Source organism: Vidua chalybeata, chromosome 3 (genome assembly GCF_026979565.1).
Source record: "Vidua chalybeata isolate OUT-0048 chromosome 3, bVidCha1 merged haplotype, whole genome shotgun sequence".
Lineage (NCBI taxonomy): Eukaryota > Metazoa > Chordata > Aves > Passeriformes > Viduidae > Vidua > Vidua chalybeata.
Window position 1 is genome coordinate 55,876,854 of NC_071532.1, and position 26,502 is coordinate 55,903,355.

General features: G+C 41.4%; 1 protein-coding gene across 2 annotated transcripts in view; it reads right to left on the minus strand.

The window, feature by feature from the left end:
• Positions 1-5,392: 5,392 nt before the first annotated feature.
• AKAP12 (A-kinase anchoring protein 12) overlaps positions 5,393-26,502 on the minus strand; it is a 30,350-nt gene continuing 9,240 nt past the window's right edge. Inside the window, exons 2-5 of one of the 2 annotated variants that reach the window (XM_053938549.1) lie at positions 26,128-26,314; positions 11,246-14,979; positions 8,569-10,466; positions 5,393-8,029 (exon numbers count right to left, since the gene is read on the minus strand). In XM_053938549.1, the coding sequence (XP_053794524.1) occupies positions 8,571-10,466; positions 11,246-14,979; positions 26,128-26,314 (5,817 nt within the window). In that variant the 3' untranslated portion in view covers positions 5,393-8,029; positions 8,569-8,570. Of the gene's footprint in view, positions 8,030-8,568; positions 10,467-11,245; positions 14,980-23,110; positions 23,250-26,127; positions 26,315-26,502 lie in introns of those variants that run through there. The other variant, XM_053938550.1, reaches the window with a different exon arrangement.

Below are 26,502 nucleotides of genomic sequence, written 5' to 3' on the forward strand. Positions count from 1 at the left end.
ATTTTCCCTCCAGAGCCCACTAAAGCAGCTCATCATTTCACACGTGTGTTTTGTGCAAATACATCACTAATAGCAAGCTAACACACTGTCCTGCTTTTTACTCTTCAGCAGCTGCCAGAGCTGGGTGGAATATCAGCTAGCTGGGAAGAAAACAGCTAGAAGTTTCTGCCTTTGCCACACCGATTTCTCCACCTTTGGGGGTGTTATGAAGCAGGAGATATAGTTATATGCACACGGAAGGTGCAGCCTTTCGGTTTTTCCTTTCGGTTTGTTTTTGAGAGAAGCCCCAGCTGAGCCTCCTCCCGGCGGAACATGCAGCGGCGGTGTGCAGGGACAGCACTAGATGGTGCCGTCACACCAGTGCAGCCACCCGGGCCCTCCGTGGGACAGCCGGCAGCATCCCCGGGCAGCCTTCCCCGGCAGCATCCCCGGGCAGCCTTCCCCGGCAGCATTCCCGGGCAGCCTTCCCCGGCAGCATCCCCGGGCATCTCCGCACCCAGCGGCTGCACTTGGAAAGCCAAAGAAAGGGGCAGGAGGGACTCCGGCAGCCCCGTCCCGCAGAGGGCTTGTTCCAGAGAGCAGAGCCTTTTGCTTGGGTGGGCTGCAGAGCACTCAAAGGCGCCAAATCTCGAAGCTGGCAAGAGCAGGTACACCAGGGAAAATACGCCTCGAGAGTATATTTTTTGTCCCCCACACAGAGGCAGCGCTGCCAGGAGAGACCCGTGAGCTGATAAGCAGGTGGCAGAGAAATTTCAGCACAGTGGAAAAACCGGCACATCCCTGCATACCGTGTTCCAGCTGCACCAGGGAAGTGCAAGGCCAAGGGGAAGCAATTGTTTGAGCTTCAGTGCAGCTGCTGAAGTTCCCTGTCCCGGGGTTCAGAGAGGGGACGGAGCCTGAGCATGTCCTTGCCAGAGGGAGGGTGCATGTATGCACACGTGTATGTGAACACGAAGTACACAAATGTCCATCTGCTCCTCCAGTCCAGAGCGCTGACTTAAGAAGGGCTGAAAAATATTAATTCTCCAAGCACCACCAGTAATACTCCCTCTGTTTAGTCTTTCTCCTTTCTGCTTAAAAGCCAGAGAATCTTCTCACTTTAGGGAGACTGTTCTCATCGTTTGGTTACGTTTTGAGATTACAACAGAATTAGAAAGAGCTGCAGATTTTTCCCTGGAACATTAAAACAATCTAACCTCAGCACTGCTCACTCGACAGTCTATTTTAGGCTCTTCTAAGCTGAGGAATCATTAATATTTCAGTCTAGGCCCATTTAAAATTCAAACATAACCTAAACTTTGGTCTGTGTGCTATATTTGGAGTAGAAGCCAGGTAGAGGGTTTTGGTGTCTCCCTTAAGAAAATTGGTAACGAGCAGGAAAATTGATCTTTACACTTCAAAGATCATTATTATTTAACCATACACTTTCATGTTTCTTATTTCTAGCAAATTTTTAAAAGCCCTCTTACCTGTCTTTCCTCTTGCAGAAAGGAAAGTACTAGCTTCACACTATCTTTGGCTCACTGGTAAGTGTTACGTTAAAGCTATGAGCTTATCTTTAAAATGAAGATACTCTTACTTCAAATACATACATACATATGAACATATTCTTTAAAGAGCACTTCATCCTTGAGAAGCCACAGTGGCCATATTATCTGCATTGCTGCAAACAGGTCACAAATTCATATTCAATAAAAGCACTGATTTTTTTTTTTCAACTCATTTAAATCTTTTTCTGGACTTGCAGATTGTGGAGCCTCTCTGATTTTTTTTTTTTTCCTAATTCCAAGTTTGTCATAATAAACATTCTGTTTCCAGTAGCAGCAATCTTACATCACTTGATGCATGTTGGTCTCTGTTCCTGCAGTCCTCCAGCTGTGCTCTACTTCTTCCTTGCTTCTTGTCAGTGCCACCCACCACCACTTTCCTGCTAATTTTACTTTGTCTCTCAATGAGAAAAAAAATAATCATTACCTTTCCTAGTTTACAATTCAGAATTCAAGTATTATTTTTTCAGTGATATGCTGAGGTTCCTGGTTTCTGTGGTACAGTATAGAAGTATAGCAGGTTGCTTTGTCATAGCACATCATCACTGTGTTCCCTGTACATAGGTCAAAACTGAAAGTAGGATTTTGAGACGTTTTAAGTAAAATCATCTCATCTTCTTGGATTGTTAGGTTTGATGCTACCCAAGTGATCCAAGCTCTCAGTTGGAAAGAGAAAATAAAACGTGATGCCTCTTCTATTGGAAAAATAAATAACTAATAACAGGAATGTCCAGAGCCTTGAGATGCTTCAAGGAATATTTACAGAAAGAAGTATTTTATCTGTTCTCTTCATGAGCAACTGTTGCCTATGAGTGAAAGAAAACAAAACAGTAATTTCAACATAGTCAATCTACTGCCATGATTAATATGAGCCCAGAATGAATATGAGCCTACTTCTACCGACTGGTGCCAATAATGGCTCAAGGGATTTGTCTGTTTGTTTGGAATTTTTAAATTAAGTATGCTTTTGTATGAGGAACTGTAAGCAATATGCCCAGCCTTTGCCACATCATTCATACTGATGCAAGTTTCCCCCTTGCATCTGCGAGGCATTAACTGGCTCTGCTGTGAGGAGGAGAGAGGATGTATGAGCTGGAATCCAATTGCAGGATCAAGACAGATTATGCAAAAATCCAATAAAAGCATTTTCCCAGCAGGGAGACTTATGCCAAATTAAATAATGCTATTTTCAAGATTATTCAGCAAATACTCCAGAAGAGTTCATGTCAGCTCCAGAATAATGGACAGGTCATATTTGTCCTTCAAATTCCTAATCATGCTCATGAAATGATAATGAAAACATTATCTGGGAGATTAAAAAATAAATGTAATTGGGCTAAGAAAACTTCCTCTGAATGAATAATGTTTCCCCCTTGCTCCATCTTCACCTAGCAGACTTTCCTTGGAGCTGTAACCTCTCAGCCTCCTTACATTAGTGAGCCAGTCTTGAAAACTTTACCCCTTTTTCGCCCTGGGCATACACTACCCTCAACACTGCCTGAGCATCAGCTGTCTTTTTGTTACCCTCATGGCTGCCCTGGAATGGTGAAAGGGAGACATGTTAGTCCAGGCAGTTGTGTCAGGATTTCTGCTCCATACAGCTGCTTTTATAAGAAATTGCAGGCACCACTGTCATGCTGCCTCTGGGACTGTCCAATGAAAATCTCCCAGAAATTAATTTACAAGTTCACCAGGAACCTGCTTACAAAGCAGAGACGACATATCGGGTAGGGGAGAGGAGGCCATAGCACTGCAAAGCTGAGGGGACACAGGAGAGCCCCCCAGGGGAACACTTGCAATCCGAGAAGGCATGGATTGCTCCCAGGCTGCTTCCTGAAGGCTTCCTGGGATGTCTGCCTTCCAGGGCAGCAACTGGCTTGCAAATGCCTTGCAGTTTTCCACAATTCCCTCGTCTAGCTGCTTAGAGAAACGGCATTGTGTTGGCTATCCTTTCTGTCCTTGTAGGAAGGACAGAGGCCTATCTGTAGAACAGATGATGAGGACAGGGTCAAGCTGACACAGAGACCGTCCCCAGGTCACAGCTCCTGTGGCATATCAGACTTCTGCTCCCCTCATTTCATGGTACCATCACTCCTTGCCCTGCCCATTGCAGAGGGGGTTGGAACCAGACGGTCTTCAAGGTCCCACCCATCCCAAATCATTCTGTGATTATACATAGCCTTTTCAAACTCTGGAAGTGGATGCCATTTTCAAAGGGGAATAGGAGATGCTTCCTAATACTGTTCTTCCTGTTCTAACAAGTTGATAGTATTTTTTCAAGAGGAATTTGAAGCAGAACAGACACATGCTAACTTTACAGACACTAGAACAGACAGCAGAACAGACACTAGACTCCTGACTTTAATTCTTACTTTTGTAAAGAGTACACATAAGTGCCCAACTAGAGATGACACCAGCCCTGTACCAGGTGCTAGCATTGTGGTGGCTGTTTCCACCTCTTTAGGAATATCTCAAAACGTTCACAGAGCTAAGTTACTCCTCCTTTATCACATCATTCATCCCCCTGCCAAATTATAACTCCAAATCCTATGCTGCAAATTCCACTCGCCTTCTGCTCCACATTGCTCCTTATTCCAAGCCACATCCTTCCTTGTGAGGCCATCAGCCTCCTCAGGCCTGCTCCCTTCCCATGTGGCAGCTGCGAATGACAAACATCCAGTGTTCAGCATCCAGACATGAACATCTCAGGAATCCTCTCTGCTTTTGGCAAGCCCCCTGCCCATCCCCAAGCACTTGCTGTATCCAAGCTGTGCAGGTTCCTCAGTAAGCACAGCTGCCTCCCATATGCTCTGGATTGCATGGGAAAGCCAGATCCACTTCCATAGCCTGAGCTAACAGGCAGGATACTTGAGTCATTGCCAATAAAACAACCCTACAAGAGGAAACAGCAGAGAAACTTCCTCGGGATCCAAGAGGCTTGGACTCCAATCCCTAGTTAGATGCCTGTTCAGAGATTTCACTAACCAGTATAAATGCACAAATCTTGCAAACGGGGCAGCAGAGGCTGTGTACACCTTGAGCACAATGTGCGGCAGGAGATGCTGGTTCAATTTGTACCTCCAGATGCCAAAAGAGGACAGTGAGATCAGTCCCCTGCAGTGTGAGCCCCCTGACACCATGCCAAAGCAAAACGAGGGACAGACTGTGTGCAGTATGCCAATATCCCTGCCCTTGCTGCAATCAGTACAACCAAGTATTTGCAGATAGGGGATTTAGCATTTTAGCTGAGAATAGGAAGGCACCGATTATTACGAAACTAGTTCAGGTGTGAACCTGTCTTGAGATACAAACACTGCTAATCAGCCACAGAACATGAACAGCTGGAAAAACTTCATGTCTGAAGTCCACGGTCTGCTAACATAAATAACAGATTTTTGGTGCCATGAGTATACCCTTGCTAAGCAGAAGTGGGGGAGCCTAGGAAGATACCAGTTATGGGCCTAAGACCCTTGATCTGCTAATCTATAACAAAGGACATTTATGTTGTTGCTTTGCTGGAGTGTTCTATACTTTAGTCACACCAGCAACGTATATGATTTACTAATTTTTCATTCTGGCTCACTGAATGCTGTTTTCTAGCTTGAATTTTATAAAAGTATTTCAGCCTTCTGGAGTACCCTATTCTTACTTCTTCTGAAATATGCATATTTTATTGAAACTTAGAGCCAAATCATAATTTAATTCTGTTTAATTAGCTTCTTTAATTCACATCAAAACCTGAACGTCAATTCTCAGGAGCAAATCTAACTCCCTGAAGATGAAGCAACCACCAGAAAATAATTTACACTAAAGCAAGGTGAAAAAAAACTCACCACATACACAGGTTAGAACAAATTTGTAGTTGCATTTTATTCAATCAATGAAATCTACCTTAAAAACACAAAATCAAATTTAGTAACCCAATACATTGGATTAGAGAAAGCTTCAAGCTTTTAAGCACAAGCCAGAAGTCACAGTCTCAAGGAGAGTTTCAGAGGCCAAAGCAATACACTGGAACAAAGTAGTATCTCTTTGTGGAGACATGCTCCCTGCACCATTAGTGTGGTTTTGGGTGAAGCAGGTTTTTTTAGCTGTCAGTTATAAAAAGAAGATTTTGTATTTGTTTTGTTAGGTTTGTTGCATTGCTTACCTAGGCCCTGGATTAATGGAGAAAACAGACAAGTTAAAAGCCCTTGCCTGCTCAATTACTACCAACAGACAATTTACATTGTGGTAAAGCTAGCTTTATTTAAATGAGGTTCAGACAAGAAGTAACTTTACATATTATTAACAGCTTTGGAGCTACAAACGTAAGAATCAAGATTATACAGGTCATGCTTTTGTTATTTTGTTTTACCTGCTGCAGTTATTGCAATATGGCTTAAGGTACATAGGTATACAATTTGTACAAATTCAGCCAAGTTTGCACTTCTGAGGTGTTATTAAAGAGCATCATTACCTTGCAAGCCAACCTAAACGTGTGGAAATCAACTGAGGTTTTTGGAATTGCCCAAAGCTAAGGGGGAAAGCTGCCACTAACGATGGACAGATATAGACTGGATTGTTTGAAACCACATTGTTTGGCTTTAAATATTTATATAATTCGCTCTGAGGTAAGGAAAAATCTTTTGATGCTTCCACATAGGTCAGCACCAGATGGTGCAATCACACCAGTGCAATCAGTCACATCACTTGCTGGACGTGCAGCCTTGAGGAGAGGCCAGCACCTGCCATAACAAGAGCATTTGTACACTAAAGCTGATTTTAAAATAAATTACTATACAGGTATGAGAGTGAGCTATTGTTCAACTTGATGGGCATTGGTTTCACAATGTGTGATCTGTAACCTTCACTTTGGAAATCAGAGCTGAAAGTACTGACTTGTACCCCTTGTTCGATTTTAACGTAAACTACGAAGGAGAGGACCAATTCCTGTTGGGGACAGACATCCCAGGACTCTGACTCTTGGGGCTTTCTAAGTATCTTTATATACCCTCTCCATTCCGGTCTCAGCTGCTGTCAGTCCAATCCACCTTTCATGAAGCTTTTTAAGACCTCGATACCCCAAAAATCTCATCAGCTCTTTGAAATTCAAGGCAGAACTCATTACCAAGTCCTTTTTTTCCTCTTTCCTATTCCTGCTTCAGAAAAGACAGAATTGTCAGGAGTCGGGAGAATTTCAGAAAATGGTGTGGTGGGAAACAGTTCAGGCAGTGGTTGGGAAAGAAGGAAGTGTGTATGCAGGAAAGATGTTAGACCTTAAAGGACAGGGAAAGGTTTTGCATTGGATGGGGCAGTGACCAGAAATTAGCAGAGCTCGGAATGAGAGGGGCAAGATACAAAGGCAGTGGCACAAGAACCACGTGACAGTGTAATGGTGGTGTCTGGAGGGTTCTCAAAAACCAGGGAGGGCTGCAAGTAGAAGTGAGCAGTGGGTCAGGTCAGGGCTCTCCTTTTGTCATTAGAAATATCATAGTTCTACATTAAAATCAGAACTGGGTTTAGGATATACATATAAATATTCAAAGCAAGACAGCCAAATTTTTTGAGAGAATTTACAGCGGGGAAAAACCTGGAACAATAAATAGGAAACTACATGTTATCAATTTTTGCTCCAATAAGTATCAATTTCCTCTCCAGGCTACTCTACAATATTCATTTAAGGGAATGCCTAAACAGTACTGAAGCATCATTGCTCTACATTAAAATCAGAACTGGGTTTAAGACATACATATAAATATTCAATACATTACAGTCCAGTCCTGAGACCTGAAGTCTAGAACAACAGAGGAAGGGTATTTTCCATCTCCTTTCAAGCTACACTGTAGAAATAATTTCTGGCTTAATCAGGCCTGCACAAATACAACTGAAAGATGGACAGAGATACCTGAATGGGACTGAAAGGCAACAAACTCGAGCACCTTGCTCAACAATTTGTGCGTGATCCAGTTCCTGCTGTGTGACAGACGTATCCAGAAGTGTCATGTGTTCTCATCAGTCAGCCCTCCTCTTCCCCCTCACACACAAGCTGAGCAGCACCTACAGCCATTCACAGGTCAGATCAAGGCAGCTAGGAAAGATGTGAGGGGTAAGTGAGACTGCTAAAGAAGGGAGGAAGACTCAGGGACAAGTGAAGGGATTCAAGGAGATTGGACAGACAGGACACACATTAAATGAGGGGACAGTAATAACCATGGCAAAAATTCTAGTGGTCTGCCCAGTCACTCAGTGGTCCATCTCCAGTCTTAATGGACTATTTTGGGCAGAGACAAATAACCTTCAAATGGAACACAGGTATGGATACAGCCAATATTAAAGGCATTTTGTTTTTAACAAAAATGGCAAGGCGAGGTCTTCAAAGGAACAGATGTTAACATCCAAGAATAAAGGGTAGTGAATAAAGCTCCTGGTTCTGTGGCAGGATTGTCAGTTGTTCTCTAGGACTGGCATCTCTCCAAATACCACATGGATGCTTAGCACATCTGAAAGAAAGATGACAGTAAAAAAGCTTTAGTAATGACTGCTTACTTTCTAAAGAATATGTTATTTTTCCAAGCAGTTCTCAGAGATAAAGGTCTTATGACTTAGTGAAGCAAGTGCAGCATATATCCTAGGGAGAGACTGTACTTGTAATTTCTGATTCAAATTCTTCTGAAGTGCAAAGAACTTTGTACATGAGGCACTCCAGTTTTATCATGAAAGGCAATATTCACATATTTTAGGATTTTAAAAAGAGCTTTGTTATAGAGTGTGTTTGCACATTAAATTGATTTAACATGTTTGCACATTAAATTGTGTCATGTGAGTTCCTACCTAGGAAAACTGAAAAATACATTTACTACGTCCCAGAAATACCACACCAAAATACAGGCCAAGTCTGAGGACATTGAAACGAGGGCAGCCCTTCAGCAAAGTAATTAAAAACAAAACAAACCACCACACCATATTAGAGATAAAAGGTTAGAGATCCTCACAACTATCTTAGAAAAAGAAATAAATAGTGGCTAAGAATGCTACTTACATTCAAGGCATCAGAGCCACTGAGTTCTGACTTTGTCTATCACAAGATGTTCCTTCTTGACAACTGTCATCCTCCCACATTTGTGTTTTCCCGTCTTCCACTGGTGGGTGATATGGTTGTTCTTCACTTTCTCTGCATGTTTGCTGTCCTGTATGTTGGTCTGAGATTTCCATAATGTACCCAACCTCTTTTTCCCTTAATTTTGGTGTGTGTATGTCTAGGGTGTCTTTGGTTGAATCTTCTGAAGTACTTTGTTCTAGGGTTGATTTCTGAAGTCTCACACTTCCCCTTGAAATGTCTTCAGGGCTTGTCATGATTGTTATAGAATTGTGACTTTGCCCATCTTTCAGCACCTCAGAAATTAAAGGCATGTCCTTTGTTTTTTCCACAGTTGCATGAATTTCTGCAGACTCAGTTAAGGTAGCAGTTTTCACTATTCCTGGTTGCTTGAGCTCTTGTTCTTTACTCCATATCTCTTCCTCTTTTACTGGAAGCTGTTGATCTACCTGTGTACTTCCCAGAAGTTCAGGTACAATTATATCTGATGGGCCTTTCCCTATGGACTTAATGCTCTCCTCTGACTCAAGGGCAGCCGACTCTTCTGTTTCTGCAAGTTTGTGAACAGCTGACTGGATGGCATTCATTACAATTTTTGTGCTCTGGGACTCTATGGTCACAGACTGAACAACATGCTTCTGAAATTCTGGGTGGCTGGGAGACAGACTATGACTGGAAGGAATACCATTGTGTTCGGCTTGTCCTGTGCTCTGGGGCCGCTCTTGCTCCTCTGATACCCCATTCATGGAAGCACAAGTTACTCTGGGCTTGGGTACCTCCACACTACCAAGCTCTGCAGTCCCACAGCCTGAACAGTCAGTATTAGAAATTGGAACCTCTTCAGAAGCCATTTGCTCTGGTGCGGTTGCCAAGGGCTGCACAGTTTTGGCTGTCATATCTGTGCATGTCGCAGTTTCTGCCACGACATGCTCTCCACCTGCTGCAGCTGCTAGAGCCACAGGTGTTTTCAGAGCCCCCAAGCTTTCAGCCTGTGGAAAGGCCGAGTCAGAGCCTTCCTCCTGCTGGACAGCAGTTGAACATTCATCATGTCTCACAGCTTCCTGTTTTCCATATTCAAATACTTCTTCGGCTCCTTCCAGCAACTGCTCATTTTTCTTATCTTCTTTCTGGAAGCCTTGACAGTTCAAGGTTTCTAGAAGTTCTTGTCCTTTTCTCACAGTATCTTCTCCAGCCAAACTCCTGGGTGTTTCACATTTCTCAGGACTTTTATCAGTGATAATAGCACTTCCATTTTCAACAATCTCTGGGCATGCTGATGCTAAATTAGATGCCCCATCTGCTTCAATCTGCACGGGAGCCTCAGCAACAACAGAAGTGCTCTCCAACCGTGTTTCAGATTTGAGCACAGCACCTTCCACTTCGCCACCTTTGGCTTCATCACTCTTGGAGGGGGTTTCAGTTGTTTTGTCTCTGCATTGTGGCTCTGTGACAGGCACACAATCTTTTGCTGCAATGTCCCTGTCAGTCTCATCATTCATGCTCTGCTCAGCATCTGCAGCTGTTTCTGAGCCAACTGTTTTTGAAGGATGGGCAGAGGTTTTTCCCTTGCTCTGCAGTAGAACCTCAGGAACAGTGACTTCTGTGCTTTTTACTCCATTGTGCACAGCATCATCTTCCTCTCGCAGGGCAGGTGTCCTGCTAGGAACTCCTTTAGTACAAACTTGCTCTTCTGAGTCAGGAATTCCATCTTGTTGCTCAGTTTCAACAGGGACCACAGTGACAACTGCGTCTGTGCACTCTGATCCCACAGTGAGCATTCTGCCCTCTCCTTCAGCTGTAAGCCCCAAGGATGAGGTTTCATCCTCTGTCTTGTCCTGAACCTGTGGAGAATTGCAACAGATCTGTGAAAAAGGGTAGAAGCAGGGAGTGCCCAGCAATGTTCTAGGTGAAAAAAAACTGCAACACCCCAAAGGACAAGTGTTATGGGAAGAGCACAAAGTGATGACATGGGGATTAGTAGCTCACCAAGATCCCAGCTTGTGTTGTTTCTGGGGACATGTAGCTCATTAAACAAAGGGCAGCCTCAAAATTAATTAAAGGAAGGGACAGCTGACAGCACTTGAAACAAAGACTAAGCTAGAAGATGAGGAGGTAGGGAAGAAGGCAGCAATGTGCCAGCCAGAGTAACTACAGTATTTAAAGCTGGAGATAGTGGTGTTGTTTCCATGTCCTTCCTTTGCAGAGGTACCTCAGCTTCACCTGTATTTCTGCCTGCAACTGAAGATACCATCCAATGTGTATGGTCTTACATGGATCACATCTGTATCTCAGGTGTTCATATAGTACCATATATTTTCTGTCACTTTGTGCAGTGCAGGAGCTCTAATGGCAATGCCTTCAGTACCTCTGCATCTATGCACACCATCTCCCACTCCATTTCTGCAGGCATTGCATCCACCTTACCCTGCACACAAGCTGCAGTGCCTGCTGCTTCTAGACATCTGTGTATCTCTCACTGGAAATGAACTTCAGTTGTCTCAGGCTGCACAAGGAAGGTTCTTGACAGTAATACACCCACAACCTGGTTCTAAACAAGGTATAGAACCTAACACTTGCTGACTTTGACAAATCAACCTTTGTGTTTATATGCAACACTTACTGCATGCTTTCCTTCTGGAACACATTCATCTCTCGTCTCATCCACTGTCAACTCTGTAACAGGTATTTTCTCTTGTTTGGAAGGCTCCTCCTTCGCAAACAGCTCTTCCTTGGGAGTGATGGCTTTGATGCTGTGAAACTCTTTGTCATGTGATAAAGTTTCCTCTGTTGTCCTCTGTACTTCATTTACTTCTTTATGGTCTTCTAAATATCCTTGACATCCTTCCGTGCTTTCTTCCATCGCAGAAGGTATTTCACTTTTCTCTGAACCTTCAGGTAATACACTCTCTTCAACTACGTTTTGGCCCTGAATGCTCCCTGCACTTTGCTGGGGCTGGGGGCCATCCTCTTTGTGTTCTTTTTCCAAGGACTGTTCAAGCAGAACAGTTTCCTGGCCAACAATGTTCCCATCTTTAGCACCACTTTTCACTTCTGACTCAAGTCCCTGCACTGTTGTAGTTATAGTTTCTGTCACAGCTCTTTCACTAACCACCTGTGTTACATCTGACTTTACTCTTTCAGCAACTTCATGAAGAACTTTTTGTGTCTGTTTGTCCAATTCTTTCAAATTTTGTTCAGTGGCCTCTACTTCTTGAACTGGTGTAGCTTCCTCTGTAGTATCTGGGGTTTCCAACAACTGTGAAACAGCAGAAACCATCTCAGTTGTCTCCTCGGCAAGGGACACCTCCATGGTTTCTTCAGCACAGGAAGCTTCTGCTGTCTCCAGAGCAGTCACGGCTTCGGAAGTTAGCTCCAGCTCACTTGCTGTGGTGTCATCACTTACATCCTTTCTAGTCTCTGGCACTGTCTTAGCAGCTACCACTGCATCCTCCACAGTAACACCCGCTTCAGCTGTTTTCTGAGTTTCTTTCTCTTCCTCTTCTCTTGCCTGCTCAATGCACTCTGTCAGAGCAGCAGATATCCATGATGGTGACCTTTCCTCAATGCTGCTCACTGCCCTTTCTTCCACAACAGCAACTGCATGTACCAGCCCCTCAGATCCTTGCTCCATCCTTAGGGTCTCCTCTAACTTTTCTGCTCTTTCTTCCTCACTGGTTTGTTCTCTCATCGCTTCAGCATCTTTTGCTCGTTGAGCTTCCATTTTCTCCTGTTCTGCTGCTTCATACTCAGATAAAGGAACAACAGCTGGAACATCAGAATCTTCCTCAGCTGTTTCTGCCATGTCTTCTCTTGCTTGCTTAAGATGTACTGGTTCTGGCTTTCCATCTGATTTTTTCTTCCTGCGTCCAGGCATCAGTTTTCTAAATGGAACCCACGATTCATCTTTCCCAGGCTCACCATCCGATGTTGAATGCTCCAGGCTAGATCCCACAACAGAGTCATCAGTTCTCTCTTCTACTCTGGTTTTGGATCTCCTTCTTGGAGTAACTAACCTTTTAAATGATTCCCATGTTGAAATCCCTTCACTTTCAGATGGGCTTCCAGCTTGTTCGGGGGAAGAATTCCCTTGTCCTTGATCACTCTCCTGGGAGCTAGTAAGAACTGCATCTGTTGCTGTTTCTTTGCTCTGTCCAGACTCTTCTACTTTTTGGCTTTCTTCATCAGATGATGATGACTTCCTGGCTCTTTTCTTTGAAGAACCTACACATATGAAAGTTTCCCAGGACACAGAGGTGTCAACTTTTCTTTTGGGCTCTTCTGTAATTTTCTCTGGTTTCTGGTCAATCCCATTTTCTTGTATTTCTCCCTGATTTTCATCAACAACATTTTCAGTTGTAGATACTGCAACACTCTTTATCTTATCAATTTCTTCTTCTTTATCACTTTCAGAAGGCCTTCTGACACGTTTCTTGGGAGTCACCATCTTTTTAAACGATGCCCAAGGTGTAACAGTTTCTCTTTTTCGCTCCACATCTGGAATTGTGGCGTCTTCACTTTCAGTGACCTGCATTCCATCTGCAGATTTTTCCAAAGAAGGAATTTCACTCATCTCCTCAGGAGAAGAAGCAGAACTCTCCCCCTTTGGTTCCTCTGGGCTATCTGGGGAATCTGATAAGTGCTGAATTGGTTCCCCCTGCTCCCCTAACTTAGATTCTTCTCTTTTACCTTTTTGCTTCTTTCCAGACAGTTTTTTCAATCCAGTACCTGTAAAGAGTTTCTTTAAAGGGCTGCCTTGTAGTTTAGTCTTTTCTTGAGAAGACAGGAGTTCTGCTTCATTTGTGATACCTTCTGGAGGCCTCTTTCCAGCTGCCTCTTCAGAAGTTATTTCCATGGTTGTTTCATCTGGTTTGACAGTATCAGCAGTATCTGTGCCAGGTTTTCCCTGTAGTCCTCCATCAGCGGGTTTGACTGACTGTTGATTATCCTCTGTGTCAACTGATTGCTCAGAAGTAGAAAAGGACTTTGATTCAGGAGCACTGAGAGTTGACTTTGTTTCATGTTCTTTGCTTTCCTTCTTCTCTGTGGTTCTCTCCAGAGCTTCTCCCTGTGCAACATCTTCTGCTGTGGGTGACATTTTCAACTCTGCTTCCTCTGTTTTTTCCTCTAATGTCTCTTTCCCAAGTAGAGCATGTTTATTTCCTTCCCTTCCTTCAGATTTTCTAAGCTGATCACTAGAAATTTCCATTACCACAGATCCTGTTTCAAATGTCTCTTCAGAGGCTATTTCAGTTCTCTCATCTATTTCACACTTCTCCACTGACTCCAGTTTTTCTCCCACAGATAGGACTTCTGAGGATGTTTTCAATTCTTCGTCCACACTGTCTGTGACAAGAGGTACTACTGATTTTTTTTTTAGTGGCTTCTCTGTTGTCTCACCTTCTTTCTCTCCTTCTTCAGCTTTTTCTTCCTCTTTACCAAGATTTTCTGAGACTTCCAGCAGTTTCCTTTCTTGATCATCTTCATCTTTTTTTCCCTCTGCACTTTCTTTGCCAGCTGCTGCTGCTGGGTCCTCTTTTTGTCCCTGCTCATCATGCTTGACTACCTCTTTCTCTTCGCTTCCTTCTACTCCTGTGGCTGCCGGAGTCTTTTCTGACTCCTGCGTTTCACCTTCACTTTGCTCCTTTTCATGCACTTCACCAGTTACTGCTGTCACATTCCTCTCTTCATCTTGCTTCTCAGATTCAGGTTTCTCCTCCTTTTCACCGATTTCAGTTGTTAATGTTGTCCCCTCTTTTTCTTTCTCCTCTTCTTTCACAGGAGACTGTTGTTCATCTTCTTTAGGCTTCCTAAAACTTTTCTTTTTTCTAAATCCAGTCCATCCTTGAGTAAAAAGTTTTCTTAATGGTGATGCAGTTTCAGTGGCTAAGGCAGCTGGCTGAGAATAAACCTCAGTTGCTTCTGGTATTTTAGGAGATTCATCTTCTGTTTTTTCATTTTTCAGTGTATCTTTGGTATTGTCTTCTGCAGAGAGTACATCCTCAGGCACTGCTGTTTCTTCTGAGGCAACTTCTTTTTGATCATCAGCTCCTTCAGGGACCTGTGTTTCCTTTTTCACAGTAAGCAGCTGAACTGGATCTGATTTTCCTGTCTTTTCCTTCTTCACTGTAAATCTGAACCCAACAAATTTAAAAACCTTTTTAAAACCCAGATCATAAGACTGTGGCTCTGCCACCTGGTCTTCTGCAACTTCTTCCAAAGCTGGCAACTGCTTAATTGAATGAGCATCCTCCTTCTCGGCATCTACACCGTCCTTGGTGCCCGAGTCAGATGGATTTGTCTCCACAGTTTCAGTGTCTTCCTTCAAAGTTACACTGGAATGTTCTGTTTGTCCAACTGTTTAAACAAGAACAAAAGCCCAGTTAATTTCTAAATTTAATGTTATATTATACCTTTATATATTTTTTAATTATTACCAATTTTCATAAACATACATATTCTATTATTACCTGGGTACCTTTTCTATATGCTACTAGTACATTAGTTTCTGTTCTATCACTATTATAATTATTTTCCTTCTTCGTATCATTGTACAATTCTTTCCACAGTTTAGTTGCAAATGCACCTTTCAAGCTTATATTCTCTTATTCTATACCCTGATTTTGCAGTACTTGTTGTGTGGTTTTTTTTTTTTTTTTTTACATTATGGCAAATTTGGGTAAAAAAAAATATTTCTATTGCAGACTATACAGGATAATATATGCAATTATTCCTGAAGCAAAGCTCAATAACTATTTCCATGCAGATAGATACATCTGAGGAAACCCAACGAACAAAAAAAAAAACCCTGCAAACAAACAAAACAAAACTCAAAAAAAGCCTGTTGACCTAAAATGATGACAAAAAAAAGAAAGCTTATTTTACAGCTCTGTCCCAAAAGAACAGTAAATTGTGAAAAAGCCCATGGGAAATTAACTGGTTTTCTGAAAATTCGTAACCCCTACAAAACAGTTAGGTAACAATATATTGCTTTGAAGATCATGAATCATTGGAATTCTCCCATACAATATATGTATGCATTCAATACATACATAGCGTCACCATCTACAGCAATTCCACGTTGCTTAAAATGAATGAGGTTGTTACTATGCAAGAATGTAAAACTCCACTGCTCACATGTCTGTTTGCATTATCTTTTCTTTGAGGACAGTTTGCGTTTTTCCTTCAGGTCACTGGCAACTTGCTAGGATAATTTAAGTGTTATTGCTCCTTCGGCCAACTCAAGTTCAGAGACTGGCATGTAAATTACACCTATGGCATATTCAAGACCCTAAAAGATTCTTGGACTTGGATGTTGTCAGGATTTCAGTTTAATATTGTTCTTGACCCTAGATTTTGTGCAACAGGCAAAAGTGCAAGGCCATGAAGGAACATACTGTTTCTCTCTGACCAAACCTGTTAGAGTGCAAAGATGAAAAAATAAAATTATTTTAAAATATTCAATGTTGAATAGCAACACCCTAGAAGAAGACATGGTCCCTTTTTTTAAGCTGTACATGTGCTATTTCAATGTCCAGAGGCAGAGGAGACAGCTTTACAAAGCATGTGATCATCAACTTCCCCAAAGTGATTTGGCTTTTATTTGAACCACTTTCAAGTTGTCTCTGACTCTGCAGCTGGCCCTGCTTTGCCAGAACACCTGATCTCCAGAAGTCCCTCACAGCCTCTTGCCTGGTTCTCCCTTTATTAAAGGGCTGTTTCTTCAGAAGCACACAGACAATGCAGGCCAAGTAAGGCTGCAACTAACTACACAATAAGCAAAATAAAATCTACAAGGGTACTGGCTTCTAACTGCTATGCAGAGGGCAAATTAAATTTCACTGTCAGCAGCCTACTGGTGGTTGTTTCTAAGTAAACATAAGCAAATCTTTTTGTTTTTCCTTTATCTAACAGTTTAATATTATTTACCTCAATCGTTAACATTGTTAACTCCTAATTCAACTCAAAGCCTGACCTCTGCTAACATGCTAACTCCCCGAACATTTCAGACCAGAGAAGTTTGAACTGAGTCCTTTGTGAGGGTGAAGGGTAAGACAAAAGAAACATTTTGAAGAAGCAGCCAGAATTTTTAGTCCATTGGTAATATAACTCTTGCAAACACCAGTAAAATAATTCCTTAAAATAATTCACAAAGTTAGAGGCACTTCTTCAGAGACTATCTTGAAAACATCACATATTTTATAATTATTTACTAACAGGTACTTTAATATATTCTTAAGCTTGTTTACACTAAAGATTATTCTTTTGGCTTAACCAGCTATGAAGCTAAATGCTGATCATTGAACACTGAATAAAAATTTCCTAATGAGCCAGGCCTCTCAGCATCCCTGCTGGAAACCAGGTCTACAGAGTCATTCTGTTTGTCCCAGCCCAGCATTAATGCCAATGCACTTACTCTCAGACACACGAAAATCTCTATCTGACACGAGTTAGATAAAGGTAGACTCAAATACAATGCTGAGAGCAAGTGGGGAATTCTGGGTCCAAGTGGGAAGGACCAGAAGTGCAGGAAGGCAGTGGACAAGGGAAAGCACTTGAACTGCTGAGCAGCCAAAGATATGGATTTCTATGGACTCACCTTTCCTCTTGCAAACACTCCCTGGGAATGCATGCCCTTCAAACATTGAAAATCCCGAGGTTTCAAAAAAATTGTAAAAAGGCGACATTTCTTTTTTTATTTATGCCTATTTTTTTTCCTAATTCCCTTAAGAAAACATCCCTTTGGAAGCTTCCTTCCAAATTTCCTTCCAATTCTGTCCCAAACCAGAACAGGTGTTTAGTGTAAATTCAGTGTTTAAGATGAATTTCAGGTATTACAGATAAATGGGACTACTGTAAGAGTGGAATGATAAAGAATATGAATAAGTGAGGCATTCAATTTTCAAAGAGATAAGATGTAAAACCAGTATATACAGGCATCTCTTAATATTTAAGATAAGCATTCAAAGGGTTTTTGCTTATTCTGTTTATAAAATGAGGTGTTTATAACACCCTAAGATAAAGACCATGTCTCTGTGAAATGTTTTGCAGGTGAAAAGAGCTGTGACTATTACAAAATCTGCAGGTATGGGTATGCATTAAGATAGCAAATGAAATCATAAAAATAGAGAACACAGACTTTAGAGGCAGTGATAAGCTTTCAGAACTGTTAAATCAAGCTGACAGTAATTAGGTCTTCCTTGTGAGTCCATCCAGCAGACACACTACCTTGCAATACTTCACTAAACACAGTGCAAAATGAAAAAACGGACAGAAATATTGACTGACTGAACACACACTTACTAATACCAGTCTGAAAAGCCACAGCTATGCTACAAATCACACTTCCATCTCTCCCTCACGATGCACAGATACTTAAGAGACCTTGCCCAAGCACTACCCCTTCAATTCCACCAAAGGATTTAACCTGTCCGGAAGGTATTTCATCCCCAGGGTAACATTCCGGTGTCAGCTGTTAAGTGACCTGCTGCTGTTGTACTCAGTCTCTACTTTGTCTCATTCTTTAACATTTTAAAACCCTGGAAGATGCTTTTAAAACTGAATTTCTGATGCCCTTCCTCAGTGTTTGAGGAAAGAGGTGCCATTCAGGAAATTTGCCTGCATGTTGCCAGGAAGCTGCCACTGTTGTGTGACAAAGCTCCAGTGCCACGAATATCAGAGCTGTACTTTCACAACATATACACCTGGAAGTTTATATTTAGCAGTTGAATTTTTAGTGATGTTTTTATTAATGATACTTCAGAGCCCAAACACTGTGAGGGCAATTCTGAATGCAGAAAGGTTTTGAACTTACTTACACAAGGCATTCCTGGTCAGAGCTCTGTAGCATGTCACTACCACAGTGGTATTCTGGCAAGACAACCAGCACTTTCTGAATTAATTCAGTGGTTTTGAAAGCACCTTTAAGAAATACCAGACAGGCTCATCCAAACAGCTACCAAAAAACAAAATAAAACAAATAAAATAAAATAAAATAAAATAAAATAAAATAAAATAAAATAAAATAAAATAAAATAAAATAAAATAAAATAAAATAAAATAAAATAAAATAAAATAAAATAAAATAAAATAAAATAAAATAAAATAAAATAAAATAAAATAAAATACTGATAAGAATAACATTTCCTTAGGTCTCTCCTGAGCAGGGCTGTACTTTACAAGCTATGTGCTAGCCAAGGAATAGAATATAACAAAAATGTACCTAGAGGAGGTGATAAAGATCAGGGGTGATATAATAAAATTGATACACCTAGCTGTTTAAAATCCACTGTGGCTAAGGACCAACAGTGAAATTCTATTTTAACTACTTACATACCAGTTAACCTTTCAAATATTTTTAACTGAATCAAGGTGCTGCTGATGTTTTTAATAACTGCAACTTTTATTCTGAAAGAAACTTTCAAAACTGAGAATCCTGAGGAATCAAAGGTGCTTGACTTCACAATTTCATAGGTACTTAGTCGACTGTAAGAATTTATTTCTATTTTATCAGGAAAATGCTGATGAGTTGTTGGAGAATTAGTACTTTCAGAATGACTGAACTCCTGTCTCATCCCATTAAAAATAAAATGAGTAATTAAACTCTTCTTTTTGTAGACTGACAGACACAGTCAGCAGTGCAACTTAACTGCTCCCAGCTCTCATCTCTCTCCAGAAGTGAAAATGTGTTTCTCCCCTGGTAGCTGCCAAAGAGTTAAAAAAATGCACGCTGACTGCAAGAGTTAAATCTACAGCACTTCATGGGCTTGAAGTCAACCATGTCAACATCTGGAGTTGGTTGACTTTTCCCCCTAAGGATTTGCAGCACAGCGCTGGATTTTTTCCATGAATTCCCTACATTCTCAATCTCTCAGATGGATGTGACACACACCCAGCGCCCACCTCACAAACTCCTCTGGCCACTGCAAGGCTCCAGAGGACTTTGTACTGTTTTCATTTATTCAGTGTTTAGGGCCAAATCGTGCTGTTGGTCACATACACAACTCTCTCACTAGGTCTGCATGAGCAAAAGCAAATGCTGCAGCCCTGAGGTATACTTTACAATCATTTGCCTTCATTGTGTCTAGATTTGCTACAAATACAACATGTAAAAGAAAAAAAGAAAACCACAAACAAACCACCAGCTACTGCTCTAAAACTCACAGAACACAAACAGAAGGCCGTTAAAAAAATCTGAACCAAGCTTATATTTGTCAAATGCAATTTTCTCTTAACTAATTCTTCTAATTATCATCAGAAACATTAATGACAATATAAAGAAAGGATAAAAATTGATACAAGTGAGTAATCAAAAACCAAGATACAGCTTGAAATTACAATATCTATGAAAAATATACACTGAACAGATTTATTTAGAATAAAGTAGCTATTTGGAATTATTTGTGAAATTGAGCACTTCAGCATTAAAAAAAAAACCTCAAAAACCTTTTGGTTTTAAGTTTCCACTGCAGAGTGTACAAATTGGGCATTATACTACAAATTCTGATTATTTTAATCACAAGTTTCAGAAGGTTGGGTTTAATAAATTAAACACACTACTCACTTCACAGTAACAAAATAACACAGAAATATGATTATGTGTTATCCTTCTAACAATTCATTTTTTTTAAACTACAACTGTGACATTGCTGCTTCTTAACAATGTATTTTTCATGAATTCTTCCTTCCTTTGCCTGCTATACACCATATTTAATTCCACCTCAATGTACAAACAATTCTTCCATAGAAAACACATACTATGTCCTTATCCCTTCTATTCACTCAATTTTCCAAAGACTGATTTGCCATGTTCATTGCAAGGAACAAGTTCTTTCAGATTAATTAAATAATGAGGGAGGATTTACAGAGATTTTTGCATGCTGAATCTCACCGTGCATCCATACAATTCATGAACTTTTCAACCATGTTGTTATTTCAAAGCTTTTGAAACAAGTACTTTTTAGTCTTCAGTTCTCTGGTACTTTGATGGCAACTGAAGAGTTAACTTTTAAAATCCCACATACTTTTGTGTTCATTTTTAAAATCGGAAAAAAGGAACAAGCTGCAAACTATCTGTTATTTTTCATGGCTTAGAGCTCCTTTAGAACGCAAAAGCAGCATCCCCAGAAAATGACATTATAGAAAAGTAACTGAAAAAACAAACAAACAAAAACCCCAAACACACAATCATTTAGATTATGATGCTGCAGCATTCTAACATTCCCCAAAAATCTTTATTTTTAGGAGGTTTTGATTTAGCTGTACTTGTCTGCTCCAACCCAGAGCTTCTCAAATTCGAATTCTCAGTCCAGCTTCTCAAATTCCAGCAGGAAAAGCTATGTATTTCCTTTATTCAAGTTTAAGTTTTTTCATTTCAGTGTTTCAAGAAATAGCCCTAAAAATCAGAAAACAGTGTAGTTCTTTAAAAATAAACAGAAGACTTTTAAAGCCAGAAGGGTCACTAACTATGGCTTGGATATAGTTGCTGTAGTTAAAAATCCTTCATTAAATACACTCACAATAATAAACTGCTCTCAGACCAGCACAGCTGTTCTGTATGGGAACCAAAGCAGCATGCTACAAATATTTATGAAATTTCATGGTTAGACATGCTGTCCACATCGCACATTCAGTGACTTGGTTCTGCTTCTTAAAATAAAATTTATTCACCAAACGTAAGATAGACGCAACTCTAGCACTTGGGTCTTTAAGGGGAAAAAAAAATCCATGGCTCCATTAGCAACAAGGATGGGATGAGCAATACAGGCCAGTAAACGCTGGGACATTTCTGAGAACCCCTAATGATTAATGAACAGTGAAAAGCAGATTGAATTTTTTTCTTTATCAAAACGACCACATAAAAACTAATGTAAACATCACAAACTCACTACAAAGGAGATGAAGCTGCATCTGCACTAATGAGACACATGACAGCTTAATACACTCCTGCATACCAATAAGCAAAGTCCTCTGTCCCTTCCAAGAAATGGTAACGCATACCACAAGCTAAATGCAGTTCTTGGGAAATGTACTATAGAAGCAGCTGCGCTGCAGTGAAAATCTAAGGTTCTTCCACAGGAATTATTAAATAAGGAAAACCTCAAACAATCAAAACTGTGCAAACCTATAAAGACATTGCTTTTGAAAAACAATTTAACCTTTAATTGCTAACAATAAAAGGAAATAAAAAAAAATAGAGGACCCTTGAGGAAAAAGACTCAGCATGTGATAAGCTCATTAAGCATCGAGTTTAATGAAAACCCTATTGTAAACAGCAGTAGGATATCTCCTCCACTACTCACTGATTCAAATCACGTACCGTCCTCCCCAGGGCCTGCTCCAAACGGAGCCGCGCTTCTACAGGCTTTGTTGTCGAAATGTATTGTAAAGTTGGAGTATTTTGCATGAATAAACTCCCCCTATTTGTTGAATTCATTCACTGGCTCCAGCAAACAATATACAACAGAGTAATTATTAATACAATGAAAATAAAGATTTCCTAGATAGCTAGAGCCATATCATCAATCTGAGAGAAATTCTGATGCAAATTAGTTATCTTTAGGGGAAAAAAAAAAACCACAAAAACCCCGGGGTTTATTTACATTTCATAATAGCACTTTGTCTCCCAGAGAAAGATGTAGGTTTGTCTTTCTTTGACATAAGTTTTTTTGAAAAAACATTATGTTTTTTCTTTCAATTCTTTGCTCCTCCAAAACTCATCTTTTGAGAAAGCCCAAATAATTTATGGTATTAGCTCTCAGCTTCAGTGGCTTGTATGCTAATTCCTTAGGTAAGATGTGCAGAGTTCAGCACACACAGCATCAAATTTTTGGTACTGCAGGCTGGGATCCTGCTGCCCCCCCCATACACGTATACACACCCCCTTGCCACGGTGCTAATCCCCTCTGAATTTTGCTTTGTTAAGATAAAACAGCAATAGAGCAACAGCTTCATTTCTCTCATGCAAATATTTTTACACCATATAAACGATGCTAACTTCCATATTCCCTCCAATTTCACCAAGTTTAGCTCTTAAGGTATTTTACTGCCTTATTGCTTGACTGATGTAAAATAGCACCATCAGTGCGGTCACTACCTTTTCTTTCTATTCCCTAATTTCAGATACCAGGTCATAGCCCCGCCCTGCTAGAACACCCAGTTAGCACCTCCACATTCATAAAGCCTTGTATCACAGGTACCACATCGTACATCCGACTGAGGAGATATCACACTTCCTGAAGTTTCAGCAACCTTCGCTTGGAAGCGGTTCTCACTGAGATAAAAATGCTTAAGGCAGACCTTTTAACTCCTAACGCCCTGCCAGGAAATCCAGAGTCGGTAACCCTGGGGACTCGGGGCCCCGAGGCTCTCCGGCAGCGGCGCACCGCCGCAGCCCCGGGATGCTGCTGCCGCCCGCACATCCCAGGCGCTACTGAGCCCAGGGAGCAAACCGCGTGTGCCGGCACCCGGCAGTGCCACACCGCCTTACCCGCCATCGTCACTGTCCCCAGCATGGCTGAAGCCACACGGACACCACGAATACCCTCTCCCGCTCCGAGGTTCCTCCCAGGGCCGCGGGGCAGCTCCAGTCGACGGCAGCGAGAGGGAGGCGGCCGCGCGGCAGCGACGCTTCCAGCCCCCGGCACCCGCCTGGCTGGTCGGAGGGACGGCTGACGGAGAGCCTGCCTGATGGAAGTCTGCCTGTCGGAGGGCTGAGCTGACCCCGAGCCCCACGGCCGCTCCCACCCCATCCCGGACAGCCCCGGCCCCGCCCGGGACCGCCCCTCGCCCGCCCGGCTCTTCCCACCGCTGGCCGGCACAAGCGTGGTGCCTCACAGGGTCCGTCTCGGAACTGCCGCTTCGAGCCTTTATCTCCCTCTGCCCCGAAGGGAAGAGGCGCCGGCTGCCGCTTTCGAAGCAGCCGCCCGCTTCAGTTCCCGCTGTTGTAATGCCTTCCTGATGCAGCTTCCCACAAGGCATCCACACCCAACCTCAACAGATGCTGCTTTAAAAGCCCCATGGATTTTGTCCCTCATAAACAAAACCATACAAAAACCACTTCTGTTTTTCCACACTGAAATATTTGCTCCTTTGCCTGTTAGTGTGGGGTTGGTTTGGGTTTGTTTTGTTTTCATTTGTCTGGAGGATTTTTTTAATTGGAATTCTCTACAACCTAATTACTTATAAATTGCCTCGAGTTCTGCTGTCAAGAGTTTCATAAACATACTTGTATTATTATAATTTAATGCTCCTACTGATAGTAAAAAAAGAATGCAATATAAAAAAATAAAATGTAAAAACTCAGTATCTAATACAGGTGTCCTCCTGTAATAGCAACAGTATTTCTATTTTGATTACAACTGATTATGTTGAATATCTCCAAAGTTCTGATGATACTTTGAGCCTTCATCTCTCTGTCAGAGCCAACTTCCCAGCCAATTTACCAGAGTATCTGGTTAATTTAATTTTATAGTGGCAACTTTAATGAGTCTAGGTTATCTCCCAAGTGGTCTTCTGAATCCAAAATTCAAATAATGATGATGAGAACCAACCAAACCAAAAAACCTTTAATCATAAACACTTCTTTACTGTAGGCAAACACTTGTGTTGTTTTTGTGCTTGGTGCCACAATGCTTTATTTCTGAGCTTAGACTTGCAGCAAGGTGAAATAAACAATGAGTGGAGAACATGAAGTGTAGCACTAAAATGGAACATTTTTCTATGCTGAAAGATTTGTCTACATGAAGCAACCAAGAGATACCTCTTCTCCATCTTTATTCGTCTGCCTAATGACAGATGAGGTGGACCAGACTCTCTAAGGTCTGGAGGAGTGGACAAAAACATCTGAATAAAACCTTTACTTGAAGAACTCTTTTCAGTGCCCAACTGGGCAAGTTTTATTTGTCTCTATAGATGATGTCATTTTCATCTATCCTTACCGGTAAATACATGCTGCATCACCTTCATAAAGGGATTTTTCACTTCAAGAGCAAAAACATAGTACTGTTTTCCTTTTCAATGCTACCATGTAGACTTGGCTCCACTGAATAGGAATATCACCTAATAGGAGAGATGATTCTCAAAACAAAGCCAAGGTTTTTCAGGCAGTCTACTCAAATCCCTAATGCTATGTATGTTCACATCTTGCCATGCAACTGGTTACACATTATTACCTACACTCAGAGGAAGCTTCTCACCTCTTCATTACATATCCTAGGAATTATGATTTCTGTACAACTGAAACTACAATCCAAGATTATTCAAAAATAATTAATCTTTGACTATTAACTTGAAACTCATGCCCTTTTAACGGCCTTTTCTTTTACCTGATCCAGAAGCTGAATATCAACATGAAATCTTCTGACATGATTTCCAAACACCAAGTATTTTCTGCTCCTTTATGACTCTGTTTAGCAACTATGCTCCTCTCATCCCTGTCCACTTAAGAGTAAAATTTTAGAGAACTGGAGTTTCATCAAAGATAAAACAAGTTGCATTCCATTTTTTATAGTGTCAAAAGTCCCTACTGGTATAATTAAAAAATAAAAAAAAAAAAAGGCACAAAAAGTTCAGGATAAGATATGGTAGCCTTCTACTGGGATAACAGCATTATGGCAATTAATCTAAAGATGTGACAAAGAATTGCTTTTACCAGGATTCAAACTCTAGAGTACACCACGGGTAACACACATGCTTTAAGGCACTCTACAGGCTGACACTTAAGATAGTGTCTCCAACCCTGTCAACCATCCCTTCCCAGCTCACCACCAGCATTAGAAGCCTGCTCTGACTGAAAACCAGCCCTCCCTCTTGCCATACTGCCAAAAAGTCAGCAGGCAGCTGGACCGCTGAAGCAGATCTCTCAACGCACTCCTGTGAACAGGAACAGAGGGAAGCAAGAAGAGGCTGATGAGAGCAGGAAAGGTGGGTTGCCAGATCACACAGGAGACAGAACAGCACATTCATGACTGTGCAGCAAGGCAAGGGAGACGTTCCTAAGACAGAACACACATGCCTATATGAGGAAGGTTTTGTGGTCCCAATGCAAATCCAATTAAAAGCTGTAGGAAAGGGAACTCAAGGTAAAACCAACGGATTATCAGGCTGTCCCTTCCCATGAGTTCAGAATAATTTATCATTAATAATTTATCATTAATCATTATGTTAAATGAATTAACATAAAAGGGATTTCTGCCTTATGAAGGAAGGGACAGGGCTATGCAGCAGGAACTAACACGAGAAGTAGAAACAGAGATGTTCCTAACAGGTGGATGTCCACCACTGACACCAACACCTTCAGTCCACAAGCCATTTGTCATATGAACTCTCTCCTACAGAGAAAACATCTCCCACAAAACAGTACCCAAGAAGCACCTGAGCAACAACAGATCACCTGAGTAATACCTGTTCAGCAGCAGACAGCTAGTCGAGCCCTATTTCTACTTCTCATCCCATTTAGCACACAAGCCTCTGTGGTACGTCCACTGAGCACACGTTTGTACTCACCATTTGTTCCAGCAGACTCTGTTTGCTCTCTGGGTGGTTCTTGGAGCGGTGAAGCCACCTCTGACTGCTGCCCACCCAGTTCCTTAGATGCTGTAACAGCTCCCAGCTGCAGTGGCTCCTGTGGCGAGGCATCATCCTTCAAATTGTCTTCACTAACATCAGGTACTGGTAAACTTGCATTTAAAGCCTGTGTGGTCAAATATTGATTGAAGGATGGTAGTAGGCAAAGATAGAGAAGGAAAGAAAAAGAAAATGTCAGTAATAGGTCAGATTTCCCCCTCAACCCCCACAGAATATTGTTCTTTCATTCTCAGTTTGAATACATACATGCAAGCAATTTTAACTTTAATTTAATGAAAGTACTATGAGGAAAAA